The 25,677-nt window shown below is 40.8% G+C and overlaps 1 protein-coding gene across 1 annotated transcript in view; it reads left to right on the top strand.

Annotated features, from left to right (window-relative positions):
* Window positions 1-25,677, top strand: part of kcnab1a (potassium voltage-gated channel subfamily A regulatory beta subunit 1a) — a 258,469-nt gene that overhangs the window by 133,698 nt on the left and 99,094 nt on the right. The window contains exon 3 of the mRNA XM_066684849.1: window positions 19,711-19,748. Within this exon, the coding sequence (XP_066540946.1) occupies window positions 19,711-19,748 (38 nt within the window). The remainder of the gene's footprint in view (window positions 1-19,710; window positions 19,749-25,677) is intronic.

Raw genomic sequence — 25,677 nt, 5'->3', positions numbered from 1 at the left:
AGGGATGAACACACTTGCTGAGCCTTACCATGTAGTTTGCACTGGAGAAGTAAAGACCACATATCTTTAGCTGCTACTCGCTCAAATGCAGTAAAATAGGAGTCAACTTCAGATTCTCTAAATGGAGGCACTAGAGAGATGTGCTTACTGATATCAAATTCAGGCAACTATGATTACTAGCAGATTACGGCATCGGACATCGTCTGGGCCAGTTTAATCACCTCTGTAATATTACCCTTAGTTACCTCAGACTGCCGCAGACGAATATCATTGGCCCCTACATGAATGACTACCCTCGAATATCTCCTATTAGCTAACAGTCTAAGGTTGCCACTAATATCCGGCGCTCTGGCTCCCGATAAACAGCTAACTGTTACTGCCGGCGCCCCTAAAGGAGTAGCTAATTTCACGTGCCGAACAATAGAGTCTCCTATAACCAGAGCACTCTTAACAGGCTCCTCAGCAGGTGCTTCGCTGAGCAGGGCAAACCTGTTTGACACGCGAATCGGAGGAGCGTGGTGTCCCGGTGGGCTAGCTTTGGCCTCAGCGTTAGCATCAGCCTTAGCTTTCCGGCTATGACGCCGAGACGTCACCCATTCACCCCGCTGTGAGGGCTCTAACGCCGGAGTCGTGGGGGTGCTAACTCTCCCTAAGGCACCCGGAGTTGCTAACACTGAATCTCGCTGTTTATCCCTCAACAATAATAAGCTCCGGATGCGCACTTCTAACTGGTCCACTTTATCCACCAGAGAGCTAACTAGCTGACACTTACTACAAATACAACCACTATATTTATCGCTAGAGGTGGAAAAGGGCGTTAAACTAAACATGCCACACTCTGAGCAGGCAAAACAGCCAGTAGTAGCCATGGAATTGCAGGTACTTACCGCTTTTAGTGAATTTTAGTAACTTACACCAAGAACGTTACTCCAGGGTCCGGTGGCAGTTTTAGTGCCTCTGTAATGAATATTCCTGCGGAGACAATCTAAAAGATAGATCTATGGATGGTTAGTAGGTTATAAAAACAGATATAAATATAGAAATAACAATGGAAACGAGTAAACAGGAAAACCCGAGCGATCAAAACAGCTTCCAAACGGGTACAGAAACAGCCAAACGGGTTGCCAGATCAGCCTTTCGACAATCCCACAAAGCCTCTACTGATGGAGACAAAACAAACTTCTCCAGGTCAAACTCCATACTGCACTCAATGGAAACACACAACACCTGCCCCCACCAAAAAATAAATAAATAAATAAAAAAAAAGGGACAAGCCCCACTTGTTACGTCTGGGTCTAAGAGATGAATATTGGTTAAATTCTCCCCCAAAAAAAGTAGAGAGAGAAAAAAAAACCTCGCACAGTTTAGAATAAATGAAACAATCTGTATTTACAAAGAAAATATGGATATTAAACAAAACCAAACAATCAAACCACATAACAACAACAACAAACAAAACTTAAAGCCATATCTCCAGAGGTAAGCCACGGCCAAAATAACAAACATAACCCAACACTGACTCCGCTATTAAAATAATAATAATAATAATAGTAATAATAATAAAAATTAAAAAAAAAAAAGGAAATAAATGACAATGACTCCCTAGCTATCAAGGAATCAGGAGAAAACAGGCAAACTCAAAAAGCACTTACCCCCTTCCGGCACAGGTGATCAAGAAAAGTAATAAACAGAGCACCACTAACAAACACAAGGACTAAGGTATGGAAACACACAGTCTCCAGATCTACAAGGTTCTCATACAGAGACAGAGCAAACACCATGCTTCACCACATGGCAACCCATAAATGGAAAAATGGGCGCATGACCATCTTCAGCTTCCTGCTTCTTTATAGCCAGACACAGGAAGCACCTTCTCAGCACCCAGCAATACAGGAGAGCTCCACAGCTCCACCTAAAGACAGGGAGGGAGAACAAGAACAACAAGAAAAAAAAAAAAGAAAAAAAAGAAAAAAAAGGAACACAGATATACAAAACCCGTAACAACACACACACACCCCTGGGGCTGTGTGACTGCCACACTACTTGTTGTGCCACTGTGCATTGTGCACCATCTATGATTCTCAATACCTAGTTCGATACCACATCAAAACTTAACCAATTAAATGAATGCATTTCAACATAAATGCTTTTATTTAAACTATCTTTTTCCAGCAAAAAATGTGCAATTTAGTTGTTTTTTTAAGTCTGTTTTGTTTACTTGTTTCTAACTCATTACTCTGCCTCTTGAAATACCTGATGTGTTGGAAGGCACACTCCTCCTGTATTTAAATGATCTCAGGCAGCTAGGGAAAGAAAGCTAAGCTTTGAAGACTTAATGTCTTGATTATTGTTTGTTGAGCTCGTGGCTGAAACCTAAATAAAACCGTTTGGGTCATCTCTCGCACTGTATGGGCTGAAACCGAATGCGCTCTGTTTGTCCCTCCTTCTTGGTGGTGCTTTGCCAAGCCTACAGACTTGATTGACGTGTTGTTGGATAATATTTTAATTGTTTTTAAAATTAAACTACATAATTGAATTTATTGTAATTTTTGTAAACCTTTTGCCAGTACTTTTTACACAACCCTGAGGATTACTAGCAACATCTTGTTTTGTAGCTAAGCGCCGGCATTGTTTGTGTGTGGGTCACTCCTGGGCTCTTCAGAGTTTGTGGAGCAGTAGTTTATTTGGTTGACAGATTCAAATGCAAAATATTTCCAGCTTTTTTTTTTTTAACTCCTTTCAGCCAGTTGTAACTGACCTCCTGCTACTCCTGCCAACGCCATTCTTTGCGTTGGTGTTGTTGTTTTATCTTCTTATTTTTTAGCTTATTATGATGTAGGCTTATTATGGTTACCTTGTGTGGTCTGGGAGATCTGTGAAACCTTTGGTACCTCAGGTAACAAGAAGTGCTGTGGGCAGTTTAGTATTTGGTCTAATATAGAGAAACAGACATTTTTTTAAGTCCTTCATGGTTTGAAGCAGGTGCATTGGGGCTCTTTGAAATAAGTAAAACTATAGAGAACTATAGACCTCTGATAGGAGTCATTAAGAAATCAGCATTTACATTTCCTTTAGATAATTTCTTATCCTTAACTGTCATCATTTTTAAAATGCTGTTGTGTTTTGAATCATTACACATTAGCCCCCTGCTTTTCCTGTTGTATTTTACAATCTGTCAGAACTGCTATTGAACATTATAAGAATTGTAGGAAACTTATACTAAACTATCAATAGATTAGGAACATCTATCTTGTATCTTCACTCATGATCATTTTTTTTTTTTGGGGGGGGTGATGTTTTCACAAAGGAGTTATAACATAATTGTCCATTTTTATCAGCTCCATTTTACTGACCACACAGGAGTACTTTGTAGTTCTACAATTACAGAGTTTAGGCCACCCGTTTCTCTGCATACTAGCTTAATCCATTTCACCCAGTTATTCAATGTTCAGGACCCCAACAGGACCACCAATACAGCAGATTTGGGTTATGGATCATTCTCAGTGCTGCAGTGGCACTGACATATTGGTGAGTCTGCAGTGGTGGACAAAATACACAAAACATGTACTTGAGTTAAAATACACGAAGTAAAATACTGCTCCAGTAAAAGTAGAAGTCTTCATTGTAGATCTCCACTTGAGATGAAAGCCTGCTGTACACCTCTCCAGAAATGTAACTCGTCACATCTACGCAGACGATAATGACTGTGATTGTCAAGAAGTCCAGAAATATTAACTCCTCTACACTACACTCCCTAAATAGTGCACTTTAAAGATTTGTAAACCTAATACCACTACGTTGTGTGCTACATAGGGTTCACAATATTTGAAATTCAGCACTAGTGGTTTAGTGGTGGAATTGCAGAGCGCATAGGCACCAAAGCCAACACACAAAGTATAAGCTTTCCATGGCATAGGACACTTGTTCAGGCAACTGCATAGGCTCTGCATTGAGTCAACGCAAAAGCATTAATTGGCCTTTGGTGTGTACTTTGCACCACTTTTACCAGTATTACTTCTGATTTTGACCTGGCTTCATATGCTGTGTTTAAAACATCTCCAATTTGTGACATCTAGCTACAAATCTGTAAACTGTGTATATGCATGAATCGTATGGAAGACGAACCAGCCAAAATTAAAAATAGATCAATCAATTAATAAAAGTGGAATTAAAGAAAGAAAAAAGAAATGACTAATGTAAAAGCAAAAAATAAATGAATAAATTACTCTGCCTTAAACGAATTGTACAGCCCAAACTGTAAGACCTACGGACTTCACAGTTGGTCAACAGATAGCAGTCCCCACCGCTACTCAGGCACTCAAACTCATCCCAATTGGCCTCAAGGGGGTGCTACAACGAAGGAAAACCTGTTTTCCTATGGGGCTCTTATTATATCTTTTTTCAGCTGATTGGGTCCTTGGGTTTTTGATTCTATCCTCATGAACTTGGTGTCAAGATAGCTGCCATATGCAAATTAATCTGTACCATTAATGCCATGTTTGACTTTAACTCCTGTATAATTTACGCACATCAGCTGAACTTTCAAACAATGCTTCAAACATGATTCTGAGGTAGCATGCAGATGCTGGTGCATGAAATATTATAGGGGTGCTATATTGGTTAGTTATGTCTTTTTGGCAATATCTCAGCATCTACAAGGCATATGAAGTTGACGTTTGGCATATGGAGCCAAAATAGGGTCAAAAAGATTGAGTTTGTAAAACAATACTCATAAATATAAAGGGACTTTGTAACTGCGTTTGAGCAACTACATACACGTAAAACTAAAATTCACAAATGTATTGGAATGCACAAATTTAAAACAACAACAACAATAACTTAAAATCACAAATGTTAAAAAAAAAAAAAAAAAAAAAGATTTGCATTTGTAAATCAAGTGCCATGAATGTGAGAAACAGTACCTTCTCAAATGGCTTTAAAATGTGCAAGAGCAAACCTTTTTAATTTCTCAAATGTGACAGTGGGAGTTTTTGAATGAGGTGGGAAAAAATCCACACATTCGCCTTCTCTGCTGGGAGTGCAAATCTCTTTTTGCAGTTGCGGAATAAAGACCCTGTTTTGATGGCCAATTGATGGACCAATAAGAAAGCTTTAGCTGGACCAATCAGATCACGAGGTTTGTTTAACCAGTCAGAACACTGATTTGTTGCTGTCAAGCATAGCGCTTTTCCACCAAAAGAACTTCGGTTCTTGAACTGGTTCTGTTCCTGAATCTTGGAACCTTGGCTCTTTCCAGTGAACCGCAGTGTTTGTACATGTTTAGAGGGTGACCAGGAATACGTCATGAGCGGGGGACGCTGTGGCCAAGTTCAGAGTTGTCCTGCTGACCTTGTGAACAGCGGAGAAATGTAACCAAGTGCTCAGAGCCACGGCTCTTGGTTACGTTTCTCCGCTGTCCGTGGTGGTTCACCGGAAAGAACCAAGGTTCCAAGAATCAGGAACAGAAGAAACGTAAGAGTGGGATCATACACGAGATGGCTTTCACAAACAAGATACGCTCAGTATGTAACCAAAGGGTTAGCAATACTTCGCAAATGGCAAATGCCAAAGCCTGGGTAAATATAGTAACTGAATAATTATGTCTAGATACAAAACAGCTGTGACTCAAAACTCAGAAGACCCGGAGCGCACCAAAGAGTTCCCATTGGTTGATGAAGTCATGTGATTATCCGTTGAACCATGGGAACTGAAGTCCCCAGAGTAAATCACAGACTCAAGTGGCAAAGCGGCGTGAAGTGAGGGAGGAAGCAAGGCGTCCAAAGAGACAGGTGTGACAGTAACCTGAATTACACTCATATGGAGTTATACCAGTTGTTGAATTCACGAGAGAATTCTGGGCTATTTCGGCCCATGGGAGAAAATGGGCCCACTCCAACTGGTTCTTATGGCAATAGAGTCTAAGGAATTTACCTAGTTCCTCGTTAACTCTTTCACATTGTCCATTGGACTGAGGATGGTAACCAGAGGTCAAGCTTACGTTGACCCCCAGATGTTCAGAATACGTTGACCCCCAGATGTTAGAATCCCTAAAGCCTTCTCGATTTTATCACCTATTTCCCATCTAACAGCATCCACTACCACCCCAGGTGACAGTATCTTCTCCGGTTGCTTCTCTATGTTTTCTACTGTAACAAACTGTCTAGACAAAGTATTAGCTTTAGTGTTGCGTGAACCAGGGTGGTATGTTATGTGAAATTGGGAGCGCGAGAAGAAAAGTGACCAATAAGCTTGACAGGGATTGAGTCTCTTAGCATTACGTAGGTACTCTAGATTTTTATGATCAGTTAAAACCAGAAATGGATGTAGTGCCCCCTCCAACAAGTGATGCCATTCCTCGAGAGCCAATTTAATAGATAGTAATTCCATGTCCTCTATACCATGTTTACATTCCGTAGATGTTAATTTGTGGGAGTAGAAGGCTACCGGATGGAGTTTTCTGGATAATCAGAAGAGTCTATGACAAACAAACTGATATCTCCCTTGTGGAAAGTGCTGGTTTCTAACAAAACAGGAGCAGTCATTTGCGAAACCAAACCAGTTCCTAGGGGGTCCCCATCGAGGGCTGATAGCTGTAGGGATTTCTCCAGGGACAACACAGGAATCTTCAACTGTTCCACAACAGCAGCAGTTATGAAGTTTCCCTCTGCTCCCGAAACAATCAAAGCTGAAAACACATGAGAACCTAGAAACTAACCCCTTTATGGTTCTACTCACCATATTAGCATGTGGAGGCATCTCACGCTATGCAGGGTTAGGTGCCTGATATTTGCATGGACGAGCCTGAAATTGACGGAGAACATGATCAGCTGCACTGCAATACATGCATAAATCTTCGTGTAGACGGCAAAGCCTCTCTTCTTGTATCAGACATGACGAATCACATTGCTGAATACCTGATGAGTGAAAGAAGCAGGTGCTGGTAATGCCCCGTTGCGATGTTGCCGCAGGAGAGGAGTGTGAGGGCCCTGATTGGTTTTTCCAACACTGCGAGGTTTACGAGTACTTAACAGTAGGTGAAGATGAATAGCCAAGTCGAATAGTTCCTCCAATGTCAGATTTTGTCCGTACAGGCTAACTTGGATTGAATGTCCCCGTTAAGTCTGTTACGAAAGACAATGAGTAAAGAATGGAAGAATCCCACTTCCCCCTTTTCACACAATTACTGCCCAATGTCAATGTCTCTCTCTCTCTCTCCTGAGTGATAAAAGAATAGGATCAGAAAACTTTCAATGCTGTCAATATACAAATCAACCATAACATTATGAACACCTCTTTTTTACATTAACTGTCTTTTTTACATTAACTCAGCTCCACTGAACATAGGAGCACTTTGTAGTATACAGAGCAGCAAATGGTCTGTATTCTTTAATTATAAATCTACCAGTCATTCTATATGGTCTGTAGAAATCAGAGAATATAAAGTGACTGTAGAAACAAGGAGGTGGTCATCAAAGTATGGTACACACACACATACACACACACCAACAACACAGCAGTGGCATGTAAGGCCTCATACTTACAAATGTATGCACAATTTCCACATCTCCACAATACATTCAAAGCATACAATTTTTTATGAAAAAGTCCCACTTCCCCTTTCTCTCTCCTATGTGTTGCTTCACCACAATGAATATCAGATGCCAAGAGTCAAGACTCACCACAGCCCCCTTCCCCTCTAGTCTCTTTGCATCTCCCCACACCCACAGAGCTCACACACACAATAACCCCCAAATTATTGTGCTCCACTCACTGCTTCTCAATAATCACTGACTGAGAGGCCCACTGAGCTGAGAGATCACACTCGGAAATGTTGCATATACAAAATAAATAAAAACTAACTTTGCAATAGCGTGTAAGGCCTTGTACTTGCAACTGTATGCAAAATGTACACATAGACTGAGGAGCTTGTAAGTCACCACATGGCTCTTTTTTCTGTATTTATATTTTTAACTATATATTTTATATTTTTATATTTACTGTATTTAATTTTGTATTTCCACCTCAATATATGCTAATGAAGGGGGTGTGTTTTTCACATTCAGGCTTAGCAGTCAAGTCTAGAGCAATTGTTTCTAATAGAAGTGTCAGAGAGCACAAATATCAGGGTGATGGTTGGTGTCAGATCTGAACAGAGAAGCAGCTGCTCACCTCAGTGAAATGAAGCCTTTCATTCCTGGAGCAGAGGAGCTGCATAGAGAGACGTGTCTCCCACAGCTCCGTTATTGGCAGCAGAATAACCGCGGGGTGTCATGGCTGCGCAGGGAGGACGAGGAGATGGATGTAAACCCAAGGAATTTTATTTAAACAAGGACAGAATCAAAATATACATGTGTAAATACATGGAACTTCACAAGACTAAACTATGAACTTAACCAAAGACAGACAGGAGACAGCCATGAACTGGGGTAGACACATGTACACAGAAGGACTGAGAAACCTATATCTACGCACACAACACCAGAGCACTGAAACAAAGGGACTTATATACACACAAGGACACCTGAGACATGTACAGCTGATCTATGGCATTGGGCATTGAAAAATCAAATAATGTTTAGACTGAAGAATGTTTAGGGGGCTGTCCAAATGACATGATTGATGGACAGCCCCCTTATTATCATATAAAAACAAGGAAAAACGGAAAGAAAAAAAGTCAGGAAATAAATGAATGCAAATAATATATATTTATAGAAATAAATGAATAAACATTAAAATTAATACATAAGAAGGTTTAATATAGGTTTTTATATATTATTAGATGTATTATCATTATTATGAAGGAAATAATTAATTATTATTATTAATTTTATTAAATTTTTTTTCAATTGTGGCAGGTTTGTTCCTCCATAGAATAATAGTTACTGACTCAAATACAGCCAAATAAATGGTACAAATCATTTTATTAGTTCATAACAGTTCTAAGAACTGAAAGTGATTACGTACAGTAATCACAATAAAAAAAAAAAAAAAATATATATATATATATATATATATATATATATTCATATATATAATATATATATATATGATATATTCATATATATATATATGATATATTCATATATATATATATATATATATATATATATATATATATATATATATATATATATATATATATATATATATATATTCACTTGTTTTAGCGTGGTGACTGTGTTCTTTTGTCTCCTAGCAATGGTGCCGCTGTGTGTCGCGCTTTGAGCTGTGTGGAACAGGGAGATATGTTCAGATACATTACGGTTTTATTCACACATAAAACAAAAGGAATGGCAGATATTCATAATGTAGTAGAGTTAAAGTAAAACATCATCCAAAAAGGAAATTCTTCAGTAAATCCAGTCAAACTTATTGGACTATCTTGAAAATGTAATGTCAGAGAGTAGCTCATAGCACACAGTAGTGTGTATTGGTCATCCTCTAGTCCTTCATCAGTGGACACAGGAGGCTGTTTGTTAAATGTTTTTGGTTGATGGATGGTTTTAAAAACACTAGCAGCACTGTTGTGTCTGATTCACTCATAAGAGCAAAACACACACTAACACCACCACCACATCAGTGTCACTGAGGCGCTGAGAGTAATCATACCTGCTTTGTGGGTGTCCTAACCATTGAAGAACAAGGGGAAAGTGTGCTAACAAAGTATGTAGAGCAACAGATGGACTACTTTTTTTAGTTGTGGAACTACAAAGTTGTCCTGTCTGATCAGTGGAGCTGAGAGAATGGAGTGTGAGTGTAGAGAGATGTGGTCAGAAACTTATGGCTAATCAGTGTGTGTGTCTGTTTTTGTGCCTCTGTGTGTGTGTGTGTGTTTGTTTGTGGGGTGGGTGGGTGAGTGTGTATCAGTGAGAGAGATGAGGGGCCGTGCTTGTGTGCTGTGTCTGTGAGACTCTGTGGCAGTTAGAGAGTGACTGTGAAATCATCGATGGCAGTTAATATTTGAATCTGAATATTCTGCTGATTCATTTAAATGGGGGATTTCTTATTTTTAATTGCAAATTTATTAAATACGACAAATCCGATTTATTGCAAAAATACATAACACACCTCTCTATAATTTTGTGAATTTTGGGTGTATTGGGTAAGGCTGTGTAACTTGAGGCTTGGTGTGTGTGAAGTCTGTAGGGAGATTTGGGTTTGCAACAGTTTTCTTACCATATTATCTATGTTTTTTTTTTTTAATAGTTGCCACCAGGGCAGTATAAAAACCTATGGAATTGTTTCTCATGTAAAAATAATATGCACATAATCAATACGAGTTGCACTTTTCACACAGTCACAACCTCTCACATATTACGGAAAACAACAAAGCCAATTCTACACCCTTGTTTAGTTGCATTTTCTCCTTAAAGCAGGAATATGCAGTGCATTACATTTTGCCACAGTAAGAATTCTATTTTTTCTTTTATATCTGCAAAGTTCACATCACTCACATACAACTTGTTTAAGATAAAAAATCAGCATATTCAAACTGACTACGACAGTGACCATGAAAATAGGCACCAATTGGAGAATGTCAAAAGCTGACCATAACTTGCGCTGACTACAAGTGGGTGACTGTGGTGATGATTAAAAACAAATGAGATGACCCAAACAGAATGTGGTTGATTTCTTGTGGCTTAGGTCACAGAATCAAACCAACCTGAAATTATCTTGCAGACAACTTGAAATCATCTCATCTTGTATGACATATCTGTAATAGTTATGACTGTACTCATCACTGCAGCTACTTTGAAGCAGGTTTTTTGGCTGATGAAAGCTTGGAGACTCTTAACCATTACAGACCCAAAATCCTCCAGCAGAGACAGAACAAATGCCACAATTGCTGAATCCAGCAGTTCTAAAGTGTCAAGGCTGTGATGTAACTCAGCTTCCATGGCTTTTTGCCACCTTACAGCAGCAGTGAAGTTCAGCATGGAAGGGATTATGGTAATAAGCACTCCTATCTCTCAGCTGTACTCATCCCCACAGGATGACCCTGAATAACCCCCGCTGCAGCAAGCCGTTTGGCAGAAAAACTCCCCCTGGTCCCTGCTGCTTAATGAGTACTGAGCAGTAAATTTTGAGCACTGTGTCAAGCCAGATCTGCAGTGGAAGCTTGGTGTCAAACACTGGACTCTATTTATAAACTTAAACAGTTTCCTTTAAATCAGTCTTGAATAACTTCTCAGAATCCATTCTTCTATCCCATCCATTCTACTACAAGAAGCTGGATGTAAACATTGTATGCCCTTGTATTGCAACTACTTTATTGACAGCGTTAGCATCTCAAGATTCACCACTGTATTGCTTTACATCGTAAGACAATTCAAAAATAAACGTCACATTGAGATGCAATACACTTGAGATTACTTTTAAACACAGATGTGCTGAAAATGTGCCATAATGAAAATAACTATTACATTTGTTTGATGTTGCTATGTCACTTACCAAAAAAAAAACAATGCGTGTTGATTTCCATTTAAAGAATAAAATGCTGAATTTGTGTCACAAACCACCTAAAATGCAATTAGCTCAACTGTATTGTATTCCACTCTGAGATTGCATTTTAGCTGAGAGCAGTGCTGTATTGAAAAGCAATCACTATCCAATCACAGTCCTCTACTGATTTTGGGGCGTGGTTCTTCAAGGGTTCTTTAATAAAGCCTGTGGTTTATGGATGCCAGGAGCGCATTCAGATTTGGAGTGCTTTGAAACTGTTGTGACTGATTTGTTTGAGACACACTGCTCTCCCTCAGCTGGAGGGAAAGGAGGATACTCCACAACTCCTAAACAGAGAACGTGCTTCTCATTGGCTGTCATTTTATTAAGCAAACGAATAGCCAGAATTGGCTGTCCTTCATTCAGTGCTGTGGCCAATGGAGTCAGATAAGGGGCACAAACAGACTAACAGGTCTTTTGGAGCACTTTTTCTCTACTGTATAGATGGGGAGCATACCCTTTGCTATGTAATAAACTACCGCCTTAATAAAACCATGCCACTGCGTACTTTTCTTTTCGCAATGCACAGCATTAGCTAATGAAGCTTGCCATGTTGTCTGAACTGGTTTAGTGGTACTGGGACATGAAAGCTTCAGAACAGTAGTAGCACCTTGGAGTTTAACAGATGTTTGTGCCACTGTTGTAAGTGGTGAAATAGGCTGGTATTCCTAACGCATTTTGATTCTACCTCCTTTTGGCATTCTTTAACCCTTGATCCACGATACCAATTTCCCAGTCGCAATTTCTTTGCATGAGAAGTGCTGCCTAACATGTACATTTAAGTTGGACAGAGCCTTTCCAGCCGGCTCACGACAATAAAATATGTTGCCTTGATGACAGATATATAGTCAAGTCGCACCTGTGAGCCATATTTGAGCATGACTATCCATTTAATTGAAGATTGGTAGATTAAAACTACGTCTGCAGATGAGATATTTCCCAGAAGTCCATACTGAATGCACATAGCCGAAGCCTTTACACTGTTCTTAAAAGCACTTAATTACAGACACTGTAGGTCTATAAGTTAATAAAGTCATTTGTCATGTACTTCAGTCTTTATTTTGATAAATTATTTTTTTTTTCTGACATCTTGTTTAGCTTTGCTTTACAACTGAATTTTGTTCAATGTACAATTATGGGGAATAGTTAAGACAGCCAATGAAAACCTTTAAACATTCATGGACATTTGATTTTCATTTGAATATTGAGAGATGAAGTAGAGAGTACATAAAGTACAGTACATAAAACTGAATGTTCTGGTTATAAAATATAAATATATATATATATATATATATATATATATATATATATATATATATATATATATATATATATATATAAAATATTTTTTCACATTATTTTTCACAGCAATATATTGTATCATATATCGCCATTCAGCTAAAATATATCAAGATATGATTTTTTTTGTCCATATTGACCAGCCCTAGTGTGAGGCCAGCAGTCAGCGCTGTAAACCCTCCAGCATTTTGTTCTGGTACTGGTATATAGCACTGGTATTCTAGCAGGAGCATCAACAAATTTGGAATTTCATGTACAGAAATTCAAGGAAACAAACCCAATGTGACTGGCTGTGTTGGTGTCCGGCCAAAGGTTTAGCTCTTGTGGGCCACCTATTGGGGAACTTTGGTGTAGGTGTTTGAACATTACTTAACATACTGTGATGAGCTTTCGCCCGTCGCTGCCATTGTATGCTTAGCCGAACCAATGTGTGCTATGTGTGTTTTATGTCATTTACACCTTTATTTGCTACACAAAAGATGGGAATTTCTTTTTTAATTCATCCGAGAACTTACCTTTATGTTTCGGCATAGCTGCTCGAGATGAGGGTAGGTACATGAGTTTTGCCTGATGTAAACAAGGACTGCTGACGTGCAAACTGACCAATTAAATGTTTACAGAGAAGATTATCGACCAGTAATGGTAGCTCTACAGTCAGACTGTGCAATCCGAAGATTTTAGGCTACTTCACCTCTCCCCCTTCTCACTCAAGCGAACCAAACAGAGTAGGTGAGGGCGGGGCTAGTTTGTGAACGAAACACTTTCTATTTTCACTTTCTACTTTCACTTTCAAATTCTATGTAAGCTCTAGAAAAACAAAATCCCAGACGTTTGCAAAATTCCGCCTAGACATTTTTTTAAGTCCAAAAAAGGCGTTCCCAGGTGTCACGCCCTCGTCCTGTCAAGTCTGTTGTCCCCACCATGTGCTTTATTTGCACATGGCTTTGTTTGTTATTGTCCTTGTCTCCGCCCCTGTCTCCGCCTTTGTTCCGCCTCCTCGTCTGTCATTTGTTACCCTGCCCCCTTGTTATCTGTCTCAGGTGCGTCTCGTCAGTGTCTTGTATTTAAGTCCCCTTCCTGCACTTCCTGTTTGTTGGTCATTCGTTCTTTGTACTTTGTCATGTCAAGTCGGTAATGTTCTCACGTCTCTGTCTCAGCTGTTTCTAGTTCGTTGTTTTTCACGTCCTTGTTTTGTTTCCGTTGTTTTTCATTTGTTTTTCAGTCATCGTGTTTCCTTTCTGTTGTATGCTGTTCTGTAGTTTTCTGTTTTGTTTAATTAAAAGTTTTCTGAGTTTTAGCGAGTGCGTCCGCCTCTGTCAGTCCGCCCCGTGATCCGTGACATAATGACCAACCACTATATGGACGCAGCTAGCTCGGACTACTTCGTTAGGAGGGGTGCTATTCGCTGGACTCCATTTCGAACAAGCCCCAAAGATCCTGTGTAGGAGGCGTTAAGAGCAGCCTCAGACTGGAGTCGACGGCATCAGCTCTGGCCGGGCGCGGTTACTGATCCCCTAACAGAGGACTTGATTCAAGAGTCGACGGATTACTCCAGCGGGAATCGTAGGAACCGACGTAAAAAACGTGCTGGAGTCACTCCGTCGATGTTGGATTACCCCCTCAGGTCCGGGGAAATTTTTTTGGGGGGGTTGAGGGTTGGGGCTGTTAGCCTCCATCCTCAGGGCAAGAAAGAGGAGGCTAACAGGGGCACATCTCTGGGGGATCCATGGTCGATGACATCCCTCATGAGTGTGCCCATCAAACCCCCTAAACCCTCTACAGCTCCAACGCGAGCCCAACGAGCAGCACAAGCCCCTGCCTCCGTGGACGTCGTCGCAGGTTCTCCTGCCTCCGTGGACGTCGTCGCAGGTCCCCCTGCTTCCGAGGACGTCATCGCAGTAAGGCTTACCGCTGTTGCTCCACTGGGCGCAGCTCCTCCAATCACTCCAGTCTCTGTGAGCGCAGCGCCCGCCTCTCCAGTCTCCGTGAGCGTGGCGCCCGCCTCTCCAGTCTCCGTGAGCGTGGCCCCAGCCACTCCTGTCCTCGTGAATGCGACGCCTCCAGCCGCTCCTGTCCCCGTGAACGCGGCGCCTCCAGCCGCTCCTGTCCTCGTGAGCGCGGCGCCCGACTCTCCAGTCTCCGTGAGCGCGGCGCCCGCCTCTCCTGTCTTTGTGAGCGCGGCGCCCGCCTCTCCTGTCTTTGTGAGCGCGGCGCCCGCCTCTCCTGTCTTTGTGAGCGCGGCGCCCGCCTCTCCTGTCTTCGTGAGCGCGGCGCCCGCCCCCCCTGCCTCCGTGGACGCCGTCGCAGGTCCCCCTGCCTCCGTGGACGCCGTCGCAGGTCCCCCTGCCTCCGTGGACGTCGTCGCAAGGTCTCCTGTCTTCGTAATGGCGGCTCCTTCAGCCGCGGCTGCCCCCGTGACTGTGGCTATGGCCGTTTCTCCCCCCGTGACTGTGGCTACAGCCGTTTCTCCCCCCGTGACTGTGGCTATGGCCGTTTCTGCCCCTGTGACTGTGGCTATGGCCGTTTCTGCCCCTGTGACTGTGGCTACGGCCGTTTCTGCCCCTGTGAATGTGGCTCCGACCGCTCCTGGTCGTGTCCATGGGACGGCCCCAAGGACTTCGGGGCCGATCCCTAGAACTGTGCCCAGGCTGGTTCCTCAGACTGCCCCACAACCATTTGCCAGTCCTGGGCACCCACCTGTTATTTTGGTTCCCTTGTCTGTCCCTGTCCTGGTTCCTGTCTCTGTCCTTGTCCCTGTGCCCGTGTCAGCCTTTGTCTCTGTCCCAGTCCCTGTCACTGTATTTGTGTCTGTCCCTCTGAATGTCTTGGTCCCTGTTCCCCTGCCTAGTCAAGTCCAGTTCCCATGTCCGTCCAGTGTTCAATCACCTGTCTTGCCCCCAGTCCAGTCCCTGTTTCAACCCTCTGTCTCGTCTCATGTCCAGTCCCCTGTTAATCATGTCCAGTCTTCTGTCCCCAAACATGTTCAGTCCCTGTATCCGTCCAGTGTTCAATCACCTGTCTTGTCTCCTGTCCAGCCACTGTTTCAATTCTCTGTCTTGTCTCATGTCCAGTCCCCTGTCCATTCCCAGTTCTCCATTCCATCACCTGTCCCGTCTCCTTTCCAGTCTCTTGTTGCCCCCCTTTGTCAGTCTCATGTCATGTCCCGTCTCATAGATCCAGTCCTGTCAAGTTCCCTGCTTCATATCCTTTGTCTGTTCCCGTCTTGTCCTGAGTCCTGTCTCCCATGGTTCCTTGTCTTATCCTAGTCTATCTTGTTTTCCGTGCCCTCTCCTGTGCCAGCTCCTGGGGGGTTTAGGTGTACGCGCCCCGGGAGTTGCGCGTTCAGGGGGGGGCATCTGTCACGCCCTCGTCCTGTCAAGTCTGTTGTCCCCACCATGTGCTTTATTTGCACATGGCTTTGTTTGTTATTGTCCTTGTCTCCGCCCCTGTCTACGCTTTTGTTCTGCCTCCTCGTCTGTCATTTGTTACCCTGCCCCCTTGTTATGTCTCAGGTGCGTCTCATCAGTGTCTTGTATTTAAGTCCCCTTCCTGTTTGTTGGTCATTCGTTCTTTGTACTTTGTCATGTCAAGTCGGTAATGTTCTCACGTCTCTGTCTCTGTCTCTGTCTCAGCTGTTTCTAGTTCATTGCTTTTCACGTCCTTGTTTTGTTTCCGTTGTTTTTCATTTGTTTTTCAGTCATCGTGTTTCCTTTCTGTTGTATGCTGTTCTGTAGTTTTCTGTTTTGTTTAATTAAAAGTTTTCTGAGTTTTAGCGAGTGCGTCCGCCTCTGTCAGTCCGCCCCGTGATCCGTGGCACCAGGCCAGTCGAGACATGTAGTCCCTCCAGCGTGTTCTTGGTCTGCCCTGGGGCCTCCTCCCCATTGGACATGCCCGGTACACCTCACCAGGAAGGCATCCAGGAGGCATCCGTACCAGATGCCCGAACCACCTCAACTGGCTCCTCTCAACGTGGAGGAGCAGCGGCTCCACTCCAAGTCTCTCCCGGATGTCCGAGCTCCTAACCCTGTCTCTAAGGTAGAGTCCAGACACCCTGTGGAGAAAAATCATTTCAGCCGCTTGTACCCGCGATCTCGTTCTTTCGGTCACTACCCAAAGCTCGTGACCATAGGTGAGGGTTTGGACGTAGATTTAACAGTAAATCGAGAGCTTTGCTTTTCTGCTCAGGTCTCTCTTCACCACAACGGAACGGTACAGAGCTCGCATTACTGCTGACGCTGCACCGATCCGCCTGTCAATCTCACGCTCCATCTTTCCCTCACTCGTGAACAAGACCCCGAGGTATTTAAACTCCTCCACTTGAGGCAGGATCTCACTTCCAACCTGGAGAGAGCACTCCACCCTTTTCATTTAGCACTTTTCCATTCACAATCCAATCTATATTTTTTTCCTTCATTAGGTTCTTTTGTTATCCGTTATAAATAAGATTAGTAAATAATTTTAAGACAACAGTGTCAACATTTTTAGCATAATCATTTTATATCAGGCTTAAACTCATTATTATATCTCTCATAGTTGTTGGTATTATTTGTATTAGTTTGTTTTCCAGAATAAAAGTCTCTGTGAATTTAAAATCTGTTTGAGGAGATAAAAAATGAGTTATCATGTACAGGACAATAATTTGAGTGGTCCGATGGTGGACCAGCAGTTGTCTACAGTCAGTGGTGTGCCAGCCTTTTTATGCCTGTGGACCGCATAATATATATATATATAATATACGCTCGCTGTCTGGGAATACGTATGTAACTGAGATAATATAGTCTAAAATGTACATATGAGGCAAGTATTGCCAGATTTTCACATTAATACTGAAATAGCAGCAATTTATTTTTTTTAAGGTTATATGTAATGACATACACCTTGATGTGCTCTCCCTGACTCTATGCATTTAAAATACGAGCTTCCTGGAACTATTGGTCATGTGTCATGTGACCACCAAGCATTTTGGACTTCCGTTGGCATAACTCTCCCTCTATACGCCTCTGGTTTTGTGGCGGCACTGAGAGCAGCATGTCAGAGCTGAGAACTAACAACTGCTTTCAGACAGAACTAATGTTAGCGCCGTGTCTTGGAGAAACAACATTTCATTCTGTGATGACAATGAAGCTGACTGACTTTAAGAATCAAATTAATTCTTTATACATAAATGTCACATTAGATATGCCCCTGTCCATGAACCACAGTCTAGAACCCTTGAAGAACCACACCCCAAAATCAGTATACTGCTGTGATTGAATAGTGATGGCTTTTCAATTGTGGTACGAATACAGCACTGCTCTCAGCTGAAATTCAATCCCTGCTTTGCATTTTGTTTTGGCGCAATCACAGCGCCACACAGTGGAATAAAATACAGTTGAGCTGATTGCATTTTAGGTGGTTTGTGTTCAATTCTGACAATAATTCAGCATGTTATTCTTTAAATAATATATCAACATATATTATTTTTTTCTGGTAAGAGACAGCAACATTAAATCAATGTAATGAGTATTTGTTTTTCTTTATAGAACGTTTTCAGCACTTCTGCGTTAAAAGTAATCTCACGTCTATTGCATTTCAGTGAGACGATGTTGTGTACTGATTACATTTTGAGGTGGCTGTATTTCATTTTGATATTAAATGCAAATCCCTGTGTATAGTTTTTCAGTAAAGAGGTCAAACAATGTAATAATGTTTTTGCTTTAAGTTTTGGCACATATTCTTCTTGTGAGTTTGGAAAAGCAATGACGTGTGTGAATTTCATTTCACAATGGCATATTACAGTGATTGTTTTTCAATTTGGCACTAATTCCTTTCTGTATATATAAGTCTGATGTGCCTGTAAATCACCATATATTCCAGTCAAAAATTAAAAATGTGAACTTATACTAAGGCATGAGATATAAAAGAAGAAATTTTCCGGTCTTTCAAAGCTGAAAGTACTTTTCATCTGGTGGTGTCACAAGTTTTGCAGGGTTGTGGCGAGTCACCACTGAGTTTCCATCTTTGGTTCTGAAAACTTGTTTTGTTCATTTTATTTCACTTTGAATTGCTAGTGGGTTATCTAATGACTAATCCATTTAGAGATGTTTCCTGAACAATGAATAATTTCTACTAAATGGTGGCTGTAATTTAAATAAATGGAATCTCAGGCTTTGAACATTACACATCTATGTATTGGAAATGTAATGGGAATTATAAAGCTTTGTATAAAATTGGGGCGGCACGGTGGCAGCAGCAGGTAGTGTCGCAGTCACACAGCTCCAGGGGCCTGGAGGTTGTGGGTTCGATTCCCGCTCCGGGTGACTGTCTGTGAGGAGTTGATGTGTTCTTCCCGTGTCCGCGTGGGTTTCCTCCGGGTGCTCCGGTTTCCTCCCACAGTCCAAAAACACACGTTGGTAGGTGGATTGGTGACTCAAAAGTGTCCGTAGGTATGAGTGTGTGAGTGAATGTGTGTGTGTGTGTCTGTGTTGCCCTGTGAAGGACTGGCGCCACCTCCAGGGTGTATTCCCGCCTTGCGCCCAATGATTCCAGGTAGGCTCTGGACCCAACGCGACCCTGAATTGGATAAGCGGTTACAGATAATAAATGAATGAATGAATGTATAAAATTGCACATTATTTGAAATGCTTATGCTATATTATATAAATCAGTGTTTACTCAGGTTTGATCAGACAGTGCTGAGAATAAATTCGAGGCATTAGTTGTAACCTCCCACTCCCCAGGTACTGGAATCTCAGCCAGAGCAAATGTATCTGACATAATCATGTATGATTGGATAGAGGGAGTCTGACAGATGTGTGAAACACCTAAATAAATGGACTTTATGCTTGAAACCTGCATCAGAGGAGCAATAAGAGCTTCAAAGTTTAAATTATCCTTCCTCTTTCTTCTCCTTTCTTCTCTCTTCTCCAGGTACCTGGGTGACATTTGGAGGTCAGATTTCTGATGAGGTAAATAAAAGCCCTTCTTCCTTTAATCGTTTTCCTCAGTTGAAAGGACATTGAGACAATGTCATTCTCTGGCGTCAGCCGACAGTCGAAATATGGTTGAATTTAGAAGTTTTTTTAGACACCCTTTTCCTGGTATCCTTCTGATGTCTGCATAGTGGTTGTTTACCAAATTTTAGGTCATTGTGACATCTTCTTTTTTTTGATGTTTTTTAAAACCATAACTCATAATTTGTGCTGTGTATTTAATGTTTCACACTATAAATCAGTATTCGCAAGATCACATGTAAACATAAAGAATGTAAAATATATAAGATATAAATAAATAAATACATACCCAGTCACAATCATAGCAAATTTGTGTAAGTGCAGCACAAAAACAGAAATATACAACGTGAGATTAAAGCAGAATTTTACTGCATTGACATTATTCTACATTTACAAATATATTTCAAATAGCTTTCAATAACAAATAAAAATAAAGTAAAAAAATAAGTAATATCTAAAAATCACATTTAATATATAATTAAGGTAATGAAACAAATATTTTAGATAATTTACATTTAAATCAAGTTATAAAATATATCAGTCCCCATAAAATTAAAATAATTTGTGCCGAACTATTTTAAAAAAACTGTTTTGGACTCTCAATCAATTCCCCACCTGTTTTAAACAGTAATGTTGGGAGGTGGATCAGATTTGCTTTGTTTCAGATATTAACATGTGCAATTATTACATGATTAACCATGTTTTTACCTCAAATGTGAGTGGTTTTAATGTTAAGGTTAATCAGTTTATAACGTACAAAATAAATAATCCCTCTCTTCATTCTTACTCTCTTACACACAAATAATGTTATACACAATATTCACTATCTGTGCCTTCCTCCTCCACCACATCTGTCTGGGGCAAATCATGAGTTTCCTTGAAAACATAATAAGGACATTTTTAATCACCAGGCATTATGCAAACCGGATTCCAAAAAAGTTGGGACACTAAACAAATTGTGAATAAAAACTGAATGCAATGATGTGGAGATCTCAATATTTTATTCGTAATAGAACAAAGATGACAGCTCAAAAGTTTAATCTGAGTAAATGTAACATTTTAAAGGAAAAATATGTTGATTCAAAATTTCACAGTGTCAACAAATCCCAAAAAAGTAGGGACAAGTAGCAATAAGTGGCTGGAAAAAGGGAATTGAGCATACAATGAACAGCTGGAAGACCAATTAACACTAGTTAGGTCAATTGACAACATGATTGGGTATAAAAAGGGCTTCTCAGAGTGTCAGTGTGTCTCTGAAGCCAAGATGGTAAGAGGATCACCAATTCCACCATTGTTGCACAGAAAGATAGTGCAGCAATACCAGAATGGTGTTACCCAGCGTAAAATAGCAAAGACTTTTAAGTTATCATCATCAACCGTGCATAACATCATCAAAAGATTCAGAGAATCTGGAACAATTGCTGTGCGTAAGGGTCAAGGCCGTAAAACTCTACTGGATGCTCATGATCTCCGGGCCCTTAAACGTCACTGCACCTCAAACAGGAATGCCACTGTCAAGGAAAGAACAGAATGGGCTCAGGAATACGTCCAGAAAGCATCGTCAGTGAACACAATCCACCGTGCCATCCACCATTGCCAGCTGAAACTCTACAGTGCAAAGAGGAAGCCATTTCTAAGCAAGCTCCACAAGCTCAGACATTTGCACTGGGCCAGATGAGTCACGATTTGAAGTTCTTTATGGAACACTGCGACCATAAAGATGTCATCCGGACCAGAGAGGACAAGAATAACCCAAGTTGTTATCAATGCTCCATTCAGAAGCCTGCATCACTGATGGTATGGGGTTGCATGAGTGCTTGTGGCATGGGCAGCCTGCATGTCTGGAAAGGCACCATTAAATGCAGAGAACTATGTTCAGGTTCTAGAACAACATATGCTCCCATCTAGACGTCATCTCTTTCAGGGAAGACCCTGCATTTTTCAACAAGATAATGCCAGACCACATTCTGCAGCAATCACAACATCATGGCTATGTAGGAGAAGGATCCGGGTACTGAAAAGGCCAGCCTGCAGCCCAGATCTTTCACCTATAGAGAACATTTGGCGCATCATAAAGAGGAAGGTGCAACAGAGAAGGCCCAAGACGATTGAACAGTTAAAGGCCTGTATTAGACATGAATGGGAGAGCATTCCTATTTCTAAACTTGAGAAACTGGTCTCCTCTGTCCCCTGACGTCTGTTGAGTGTTGTAAGAAGAAGGGGGGATGCCACGCAGTGGTAAAAAATGACCTTGTCCCAACTTTTTTGGGATTTGTTGACGCCATGAAATTTTGAAACAACATATTTTTCCCTTAAAATGATACATTCTCTCAGTTTAAACTTTTGATCTGTGATTTGTGTTCTATTCTGAATAAAATATTAGATGTTGGCACCTCCACATCATTGCATTCAGTTTTTATTCACAATTTGTTAAGTGTCCCAACTTTTTTGGAATCTGGTTTGTATAATATTGTTTGCTTATTATGTATTATATATTTTGTTTTTACCAGAACAGACAAAACGGAGTGTCTGAGCACTAGTGCTACCTCTTTAAACAGTGTCTCCAGTGTTTTGACTTGAACAGCCTCATGAGCTACTGATCTTCAACACATTTTACACCTCAGCTGTGGCTTGTTATAATTTATAGATAACGATATGTGCCACCTTACGTTTAAATGGGGTGTCTGAGAATTCTGCAAAAAAGAAATAAATTAGTGATTAGCAAAGCCATAAAATGTTTTGGAATATGTTAATGGAAAAGCTGTAGATAAGAACTGGAACTTCAATGAGAATTTTAGTTGCAAAACAAAAAAAAAAAAAACATACTGCTTAAAATATCAACAAATTCAAGTCGCATTTCAATGTTAATGCTGGCGTCATATTCACAAAAAACCTTTTTAATGTTGAAATTTGGTTGTGACGTTGGGACCAGAATCCAACCCAAATATGATGTCACATCTATAATGAGTGCCCACTGGGTGTACTTTACTGAAGTATTTCCATTTTGGGTGACTTTTTACTTTAACTCCACTAGATTTCAAATATCTTACTTTTTACTCCACTACATTATGAAAATCTGTCGTTCCTTGACGTTTATGGTATGGTATGGTAAAATAAGTGAAAAAGTTTCTCCGTATAAACCCAATAATACCAAAGGCATGCTTTGTTTTTATCAACTGTTGTGCAGATTTCAGAATGTAAGTAATCACTTGCTGTTCTTGGAAGTGTTATGAATTAAAAAATTATTTGTACCGTTTAGTATTTGGCTGTATTTGAGTCATCAGTAATTACTATTTATACACACGGTTTATGGATCTGTAGATGTCAGAAATCACTCACCAAGGGTAAGAGTCAGTTGGAGATTTATTAAACACTATACGTGAAGGGAGTTCAAAACGAGAAGAAATATTCCAAAACCCCAAAATCAGTACAGAGAAACAAGTCCAAAAGACAAAAACAAGTGTCAGAAAAACAAAATCATAGCCTGTTTAAGAAACAGAGTCAAAAATACCTCAGACTATACTCTGCAACTATGCAGACAGAACAGAGAGCTTAAAGGAACACTATGTAATATCATCATCATCATCATCATCTTTTCCGCTTGTCCATTTCTGGTTTGTGGTACTATGTAATATTGTTACCTTAAACTTACAGTTTCAAAATCATTGTGATGCTTCACTGACCTGTAGTGGGGAGCATAGAGCCTCTGTCATTGCTACTCTCAGCTCTGCACTGCAGAAACTACACTATGTTACTTTTGAAAGAGGGTAGGAAAAAACACATCCACTCCCTAACAATTTCAGTACAGCACAGTAAAAGTTAATTGTACTAGGGGGAAGCCCCAGAAGCAGAACAAAAATCTAGTGTTCATAAATGAGTAAAAAAATATGTTCTGGTGCAGAAAACACACCAAAGGCCAATTTATGCTTTTGCGTTGACTAAAACACAGCGTGTTCCGTAGCCTGAAAGTGTCATATGCCACTGTGAAAGTCTATACCTGTGTGTTTGTTACGATTCATTGATGGCGTACTGACGGAGGTGGACGCAAACGCTAAAACACATATACTTTAATATAACAAAACAAAGAAATAACACGACATGACTAGAAACATAGCAAGACAAAACAAGAACAAGACTGGAACTTAGCAAAACAATACAACATGACTTAGGGTGTGAAACGAGAGCTAGAACACAGGCTAGCACATGGCTAGAACACATTTCTAGCACATGGCTAGAAAAACAAACACAGGACGTTAGTGTTGGTGTCTGTGTTGCTCTGCAGTTACACTGTCAAACCACTAAAGCTAAATTTCCAACATCTTCTTTAACCCTGTGTAGTACATAATAGTGATGTAGTGGTATTAGGTTTATGAATCTCTAAAGTGCACTATTTAGGGAGTGTAATGTAGAGGAGTTAATATTTTCAGACTTCTTGACTTGAGCAACTTGAACCATGTTCATCCGACTGCAGATGCGACGAGTTACATTTCTGTCTATGGCATAGGTTCAACACAGAACCTTAAATTGGGCTTAATACTCAGGAGACAGCGCTTGTTACAAACATTATAGTAGTACATTAGAGCCTTAATACGTCATGGTAATTTTATATTCAGTGCTTAAATACATTTGAAGGTAAATACTTTTGTACTTTTACTTAAGTGGAGATCTACAATGAGGACTTTTACTGGAGTAATATTTTACATTGTGTATCAGTACTTTAACTCAAGTACATGGTCTGTGTACTTCATCCACCACTGATTTTTGCACCAAAACACAAAATCCTGATTATGCAAAAAATTCTAAGGGAAACCAAGCCCTGACAGAGAACCTCCTGTTTTAGAGGGTTGTTGACTTTGATGAGGCACAGTACAAATGCTCAGAGGTCCCTCTAATTGCCTGGTTTGTTATCTGTAATGTTCCCCAGGGCTTTGTCTTTGAATTCAAATCCAGCAGTATTAACTTAGTTTGACTTTCAGTGTCTCTTGTCTGGGGCTGTTCGAAAAGGAGATTAGCTAGAATTCTGCCCTATTGATTGGAACAGCCATAGAAGGTCAACTTCATGAAATTTCAGCCAAATTACAGGCTGATCCAACTTCAGTGGAAATTCCTCAGGACAAGTTAAAATTAGGCTTAGTAGTGTGTGTGGCCTCCATGTGCCTGTATGGCCTCCCTACTATGCCTGGGCATGCTCCTGATGAGGCGGCGATTTTCAAGTCTGGGGAACGGGCAGGCCAGTCCATAGGATCAATGCCTTAATCATGCAGGAACTGTTGGCACACTTCAGGCACACGAGGCTTAGTATTGTCATGCATCAGAAGGAACCCAGGGCCCACTGCACCAGCATATGGTCTCACAATGTGTCTGAGGATCTCATCCCGGTACCTAATGGCAGTCAGTGTACCTCTGGCTAGCACATGGAGGGCAGTGCAGCCCTCGAAAGGTAATTTTTCAGGGCTCTGGCACTGCTCCTCCTGTTCCTCCTTGCACAAAAGAGGAGGTAGCAGTCCTGCTGCTGGGTTGTTTCCCTCCTATGGCCCTCTTAGACAATAGTATTAGACAATAAATAACATAACAATCAAAAATAAACAGGTAAACTACATAAATATAATAAAAATATAATAAAAATACAGATTAATGTCAAGAACGCGCAGAGTCGGACTGACGGAGGCGGACGCACATGTAGCGTATGTTGGTCACACACCGTGAAATATAAATATATTTTTATATTTATATTTATAGTTTGTGTTTATAGCGTTGACCTTGAGTTAGCGTTGAATGGCGTTGATATTTGACTTAATGATATTAATTAAAGTTTATAATTGGCTTAAGCAATTAAAACGTTAATAATTAGTTTGAGAATGGATAATAGTCAAGCTAAGTGAGT

Source organism: Hoplias malabaricus, chromosome 11, assembly GCF_029633855.1.
Source record: "Hoplias malabaricus isolate fHopMal1 chromosome 11, fHopMal1.hap1, whole genome shotgun sequence".
NCBI lineage: Eukaryota > Metazoa > Chordata > Actinopteri > Characiformes > Erythrinidae > Hoplias > Hoplias malabaricus.
Note: the sequence above shows the minus strand (reverse complement) of the source record. Positions and strands in the feature narration are given on the sequence as shown.